Source organism: Rosa rugosa, chromosome 2 (genome assembly GCF_958449725.1).
Source record: "Rosa rugosa chromosome 2, drRosRugo1.1, whole genome shotgun sequence".
NCBI lineage: Eukaryota > Viridiplantae > Streptophyta > Magnoliopsida > Rosales > Rosaceae > Rosa > Rosa rugosa.
Window position 1 is genome coordinate 4,505,852 of NC_084821.1, and position 7,661 is coordinate 4,513,512.

Below are 7,661 nucleotides of genomic sequence, written 5' to 3' on the forward strand. Positions count from 1 at the left end.
CAAATTAATAAACTACACCATATGCCATCGAGCTCTCTCTCCTCTCTCCCTTCCAATCTGACTCTCTCTCTCTCTCTCTCTCTCTCTCTCTCTCTCTTTCTCTCTCTTTCTCTCTCTCTCTCTCTTTCTCTCTCACACACACACACAGCTGTGAAAGTGCAGCCCAGAAGCCGGCGCTCATGCAGCCGAAGGCGAGTTTGTGCAGCCCAGAAGACTGTGGCTAGTTCGTGCAACCGGCGCCATCAAATGTATAGCCTGTGGCGAGTTCGTGCAGCGAGCTAGGAGTTCCTTTACTTCACCTCTGTGCAGCTAGGTCGGAGTTTCGATTCATGTAGCGAGCTCAGAGTTCGCACCATCTATCGTCGGCGGTGAGTTCGTGCTGAAGATAGAAGTCGCAGGTTGCTTGGCTTCGCCAATCACAAAATTAAAACCGGAGCTCATCTCCTGCGAGATTTGGCTCTTGAGCTCAACCCAGGCTCTCCGGCGCTCGACACAAGCCGGTGGCAGACGGTAACGTTGATCTGGTATGCCGGTGGCGGAGGAGAACAAGGATTTGGTGCCCAGAGCTTTTCTCTCGGTGCCCAAATCAAATTCTTTTTTTTTTTGGGTAAATTGGGGCAGTAGCCCAGAATAAAAGAAAAATTAAAAAAAAAATCCTATTACGGCAATAGAGGCATGTCAAAGGTCTATTGGGGGGCAATAGATGTTTTGAATTAATGTAATCTCGTTTTTTTTTCTTTAATTAAAGTTTTATTTGTTTAAATTTGGGGAGATTAGTTCTCATTCTGACGACTGAAAGGTCGGAGTTCCGGTTCAGCGAGCTCGGAGTTTGCTCCATCCATCACCAGCTGCGAGTTCGTGCTGAAGACAAAAGTCGCTGGTTGCTTGGCTTCGCCGATCACGAAAACTAAACCAGAGCTCATCTCCGGTGAGATTTGGCGCTGAGCTCGACCTCTGGTGCTCGACCTAGGCCCTCCGGCGCTCGACACAGGCCGGTGGCAGAGGAGAACGTTGATCTGGTATGCCGGCGTCGGAGGAGAACGTTGATCTGGTATGCCGGTGGCGGAGGAGAACGAGGATTTGGTGCCCATAACTTTTCTCTAAGTGCCCAAATCAATTTTTTTTTTCTCTTTTTGGGGTAAATTGGAGCATAATCCCAAAATGAAAGAAAAATGAAAAAAAAGAAGAAGTTCTATTAGGGTAATAGAAGCCTGTTAAAGGTTTATTGTGGGGCAAAAAACGTTTTGAATTGATATAATATCTTCATTTTTTTTTCTTTAATCAAAGTTTTATTTGTTTAAATTTAGAGAGATTAGTTCCCATTCTGGCGACTGAAAGTTCTATGGGGAGGCAATAGACGTTTTGAATTATGTAATCTTGTCTTCTTTTTTTTAATCAAAGTTTAGTTGTCTAAATTTAGGGAGATTAATTCTCATTCCAGCGATCGAAAGTTATATTGGGAGCCAATAGACGTCTATTGGGAGTCAATAAGGGACAATAGACGTCCATTGGGGGGTAATAAACCTTTTCGGCGACCTATGAAAATTCTGACAACCTCTTTGGGAATCTCCGACGAGGTTTTCAGAAAAGTCCAGTGCGCGGTGGCGGCCGATGACCAGATTCAGACGAAAGTTGGCCAGAATCGGGTGACCGAAATCCGGCGGCTGATAACCGAGCTCCGGCGAAGTCTTCTATGGTTTCTCTCTCTCTTTCTCTCTAAGTAACAAAGGGATGAGGGTAAAATAGTCTAAAAACTAAAAAAATAAAAAATAAAAACTTAATGAGGTATTAGGGAAGACTTCCATAGAGTGTTTTGGGTAAAGAGAAATTAAAAAAACTTAATGGGGTAAACAGGAAAAAAAATCCCTAGAAATAGGGTAAATGGACAAAAACCCATAATACAAATGCTTCTGGGATACAATCCAGGGCATGCATGCTGCAAATTCAGATTAGTTTTGAAAGCTATTGTTTGTTTCTCTGAAAACTAATTCCAGAGTCGCTAGCCATACAGGCCAATTAACCATCCAATTCCATCATTCCGACCTTTTAATGTGCATTTCATATTCTTCGTCAATGACATAAAAGGGCACTGTTTTGTGCACGTACTTCTTCTACATCATATGCATTGAACTACATATAAAGCATAAGGGGTAATTACAGCAGTTAAATTATGTACCAGAGAACCCTTATCATCAAGCTAGTATACATATGAACAAATGGCAATTCATCTGATATGTGTTACATTTTAGATACACGAGCCCAACCATTTGGTAAGTCACGACTCGTCAGCCTTCGGTTCAAGTACAACAGGGATTTTCTCTTTCTGATCACCACGCAACACCTCTACAATCACCTGAGTTCAAAGCAGTATATTATTGAACGATGCACAAAACATGCTGTCACCTCAGTTTTGCCCATCTAAAATCCCCATTAGAGACTAGAAATTCAATAAAACTCATCACCATATTATGAAGAAATGTGTGATTGTACCAGAATTAATAGATCTAAACGGTTCCAGGGGTAGTTTTAATTTGGAAATAATATAGGAATATGGTCATGAAATGGAAGACTATACCTTATCACCCACGTGACATTGGTCAAGAATTCTATACAGGTCGCTGCCATTGGTGACTTTTTTTCCATTCACAGAAGTTATAATGTCACCCAATATGAGTCTGCCATAGGAATCACGCTTTGTTGGTAGCAATCCCTGCATATTGGAGGCTCATGAGCTTTACTTCAGTGGAAGCACAACAGCATATTTCCATACCACGATTCTAGAATCATGTTAACTTGAAAGTGGAAATCAATTTCTGTAGTACATGAAACTTGAGGAAAAAAAGATGGGGCAAAAAGTACCGCTTTTCCAGCTGGACCATTTGCCGGTGCATCTAGGACAAGTACTCCACTGACCCCCAACTGTTCAACAGATTGATCGGGTGCAAATTTAATTCCTAAAATAGGTCTGGTGACCTTCCCGAATTTGACCAACTGGTCAACGATGCCATTTACCTGAATATTTTTGAAAAGAAGAAAGAAGGAGTCGGAAGAGATATGTCTCGCATGAAAGAATTGAAGGATTATTAGTGAAAGGAACTTCATTAATGTCTACTAACAGTATCAACTGGAATAGAAAACCCAACACCGGATGATGCACCCGATGGAGAATATATTGCGGTATTTATCCCGATAAGGCTCCCTGCACTGTCTAGAAGTGGCCCCCCACTATTACCGGGGTTAATGGCAGCATCTGTCTGTATAACATCTTGGATTGGACGACCAGTTGCAGCAGAACTGATTTCTCTGCGTAGTCCACTATTCTTATAGGAAAGGAACTATGTTGGACAAATACATACCGTGGACAAAAAGTTCACAGGAGAAAAAAATTTACAAGAGCTAAAACAATACAAAGCAACCATCTAAGAAAAACTAGCTAATAGCTGCCTTCTAAATATGAAGCTTATTTCGTGCATGACTCAGGAGTCAGGAGTGAAAGAATTGAATAAAGATAGAACAATGGACTTCTTTCTAAGAGAAAGGGGTAATGGACTTTGTACCTGATAACACCAGTAGTAAGGGTATGGTCAAGCCCAAACTGCAAGTTACACACAAGGAAATAAACGCCTCAGTTAAGTGCAACCGTGCAACCATCTAGTAAGATGTAATCAGAGGCTTCATAACCAGTTAGTGAGTGAAGGATCATGCCATTATAAGGCTTGTTAAAAGTCAAGAGCATTTCATACCCAACTGTATTAGTAGTTATAAAAGCCTCTTGTTTGGTAGAAGGCAAAACCCTGCTATGGCAAAAGCAATTCTAGAGGGATGGTCTTCTTTGCTTTTAACAGAAAGGATGGGTACAAATAATACATTCAACTTTCAACCCATTCTCCAGAGATAAGGAATCAATCCATTAAGTGATCTAATAATAGAGGATCTTAGTAAATCACAAGGTGTTTGGTTACGTAATTCTTGGACAATTTTGTGACATACAGTTCTAAAATATACATCATCACATTAAGTGATTTAACAAATAGAGGATCATAGTAAATCAGAGGTTTGATTATGTAAGATATGTCTAATGTATTAAGAAGTGATACTAACAATGCAAGGACGAATCAATTATGAAGTAATATTAAGCTTACAGGATTGCCGATAGCAAACACTTTCTGGCCAACTAGCAAGTCTGCAGAGACACCAATTGGTATAGGCCTAAGTTTGTCTTTGGGTGCATCAACATGTAAAACCGCAACATCTTTGTCTTGGTCAAATCCAACAACTTTTGCATCGAAAGTTGACTGATCAGCAAGAGTGACCCTGGAAACAACTAGCATATCTTTAGATGCAAACCATGAGAGGTGCCATTTCACCGCAAAAGAAAAGAAAAGGAATACAAAATGAAATCTCCACCAAATAGAAAATTTAGCTCAATTAGCAAAGGAAAGATGTCCCACACATGACAGGAGAAACATAAAATTGCACTCAACAGCCTTTAAGAAGAGTTGCATAACACAAAGTATCATTTTGAGATGATGAAACCACCAAATATAGAGAAGCCAATCAATTAGTAGAACATACAGTTCCATAAGCACCACACACTTTTAACGAGATTCCATAGATGGCAGAAGAAATAACAAATTAACCATGTATCCAAGTCTTACAAACAAATCTTGTACACTCCAGTCCCGATAACTATACTGAAATGAAGTGTATGTTAAATTTTAAATGAATTACATTCCTACAATTTACAATCGTATCTAACCTGTAGGCTATAGATTGCGACGAGCCTATCGAAATTGAAGGCCAAAAGCTTAGATAACTCATACATGTTTAACACTCTTTTTTACCACTTATGACTTACCAATACATACATTTCATCCTTAGCTAAACCAGACGCACACAAATCATCAGATAAACAAAATTCTGAAGTAACAGAACACTATATATAGCTAGGCATTCCAATGGAACAAGAATTCGAATCCAACGAACCTGAGATCAGAAGCGCCGCGAATCACGTGGTAATTGGTGACAATGTTCCCACCTTTATCCCACACAAACCCCGACCCAGACCCCTGCGGCACCTCAAACACGTCCAAAGTAAACGCATCCTGCCTAAACAAACCCCACAAACACTCACCCCATCAAAAACCAGTCCACGAAAACCACAGAATCGTCAACCGAATCGAAACAAAATCAGAGCCATTACCTGGCGGCGAGATTGGTGATGTAAACCACAGAGGGAGTGTTCTCCTGGAACAGCCGCACCGTAGCCAGCTCATCCGTCTGCAGCTTCCTCTGCGGCGTGACCACAAAAGCAGAGGCCGAGTCGACGTCGGCGACGAGCAGGGACAGGGACAGAGCTAGAGAAGTGCAGAGAATGAGCAAGGAGTCGAAGGCAAACGAGAATGGATTCTTGGTGGTGAGGAGAAGCTTGTTGAGACATGGAGGGCACAAGGGTCTGCAGGGAAGCAGAGAGCGTTTGTGGGGTTTGACATGTGAAGAAGACGGGGTTGGGATTTTGTGGAGGGAAACAATGGTGAGCTTTCGGATTGGGGAGCGAGGAGGAGAAGAGAAGAGGAAGTTTGTGGAGATCAGGGAAGAAGCAACCATGGCTGAGCTGCCCAATAAGGATTGACTAGTTTTGATTCCTCTTGTTATTTATATCCAAGTATTCATATTACAAAATGCTGATGGTGGATTCTAGATTGTAGTGAAAGTAGCTGGATATATATACCTTTTTTTTAATAATTACAAAGAAATAATGGGTTTCTTTCACAGTTAACCGTTATGTCCTTGTAACCACTATTTGAAAGGAATTTTTCCCTCGAGCCAAATGACTAAGCTGATATGTACTAATGTACAATGCTATATCCTTCTCAGGAAATTTCGTGCTTGTTATAAAAATCTAAAGCAGAAATCTTTGTCATCAATTTGTTATCCTAATCGATCAGTCTGCTAATCCGCTTTGGTAAATAATGTAATGAAGTAAAAAGGAAAATTACATGGGGTGAAAACTGAACAATTTCTGACCTACGAAAGCGAACAATTCATTAGATTAGATTAGACTCTCCTAGGAGTACTCCAGAAGGATCAGCATATTCACAAAACTCATGATCGGAACTCCCATTTTATATCCCTCAAAAGAACGAAAAGTAAAACCTCCTATATATTGAGATAAAGGCGGTTGGGATTCCAAACCCATATGGCTCTAGAATGCTCGGTGGAAATTTCCAATTGCGAAAAAAATCCAGTCTCTGAGCATTGATTAGTTTCAACTCCAAAGACTTCTGTAAATGAGCCACTCACGACGCACAGTTACAGAATTTTTCGCAAGGGTTGTAATTCCATTGGTACGCCGTCAAAATTTCCAGCATTTATATTTGACTCTAGCATCGGCCGTTTCCCAGCTTGCCAAACAATGCCTTCTGCCAGGTGCTCCTTACTTGGTGTCAACATTACAAAATTTGGATCGGCTCTTTGGTAGCTGAAAAACGATCAAAATGAACAAATGAACCATCAGAAGTATGGCCTCAAAATGGAGAGCTCATTGACCCTTACACAAACAAATCATCCATCCCTGAAAAGAAGAAGAAAAAAGAAAATAACAGAACTAAAGAACAAGCAAATATGTGAACCTGGCTTGTCTGATATTCTCAACACGAATGCCAAAACCGTAAGCTGTATTTCCAAATACGTGATCTCTGACAGCTGCACACACAAAAGGATCTGATCCAGAACTTATAAGGAAAATAAAAGTGTCATTCAGACCCAAATCCAAGACATATACACTGGTCCTTCAGATGTCGAAAATGGTGTAGCAAGTCATAGGGTGTGCATCAAACAAAACAAATTTACCATGTATGCTTCATTAGTTTAGGAAACATGGACTACCATCACCACTAGAAACTGCATTAGTTCTATAGTTAAATGTGAAATGATCATTGGATCCCTAGATATAATTACTTGAGAAAACTGGCACCATTTAGAATATGTATGGGTAACAAAGCTAAAGTAGTAATTATTCCAATCATATCACTGCAAGATTGATGAATTTGTTCTGTCACTGCCTTACAACTAATGCCATGCCATACAAACAATGTCCCCATTTATGCCAGTAGAAATGTTTGTAGAGCATCGCAGTCTAGATCGATCACAATTGCTAAATCTAGATCGATCACCAAAACAAATGGACGGTTGACGCGCTCAAAATGAGCGCGCAATTTAACCCTGTAAAATGTCATCGTTAGTATATGGTAAATAGGGATCGTTCTTTCCGGGGATTGAGGGTACACTTGTAATTGTGAAACAAATAAAGAAAAGTATTATTTACAAAAATAAAATAAAGAATATAAATATATACAATTGTATAAACAAATAAAGAATTAAAATAATAAAGTATTATTTACAAAAATAAAATAAAGAATAGAAATATATACAAGTAACGAAATAAAAGGGGGGGTTTAAGAATTATAGAATTGAAAATTAAAATAAATAAAATAAAGAAAATGTAAAAACACATATATACAGGGGTGGAACGCAAGGAACAAAGATCAAAACCACATCCATATGCAAGAAATCCAATTACAATTCCTATAGTTGATTTTCAATGTCATGAGAAAGAAGTCGATCATGTGAAACATTTGAAGCAAATGATTTCCCATATT

At 39.7% G+C, this 7,661-nt stretch overlaps 1 protein-coding gene across 1 annotated transcript; it reads right to left on the reverse strand.

The window, feature by feature from the left end:
* Positions 1–2,074: 2,074 nt before the first annotated feature.
* LOC133730146 (protease Do-like 1, chloroplastic) lies at positions 2,075–5,671 on the reverse strand. The gene is made up of 8 exons (XM_062157796.1): positions 5,204–5,671; positions 4,987–5,109; positions 4,143–4,314; positions 3,558–3,595; positions 3,117–3,315; positions 2,860–3,012; positions 2,576–2,710; positions 2,075–2,353 (listed from the first exon to the last, which is right to left on the reverse strand). The coding sequence occupies exons 1-8, from the start codon at positions 5,605–5,607 to the stop codon at positions 2,276–2,278; spliced, it is 1,302 nt and encodes a 433-aa protein (XP_062013780.1). The 5' UTR covers positions 5,608–5,671; the 3' UTR covers positions 2,075–2,275.
* Positions 5,672–7,661: the final 1,990 nt, after the last annotated feature.

Coding starts and splice junctions, on each gene's coding strand:
- LOC133730146 (XM_062157796.1), bottom strand. CDS start 5,607: ATGGTTGCTTCTTCCCTGATCTCCACAAACTTCCTCTTCTCTTCTCCT. Junction 2,711..2,859: donor ATGGTCCAGCTGGAAAAGCG/GTACTTTTTGCC, acceptor TCCAATATGCAG/GGATTGCTACCAACAAAGCG. Junction 2,354..2,575: donor AATGTCACGTGGGTGATAAG/GTATAGTCTTCC, acceptor CTTTGAACTCAG/GTGATTGTAGAGGTGTTGCG.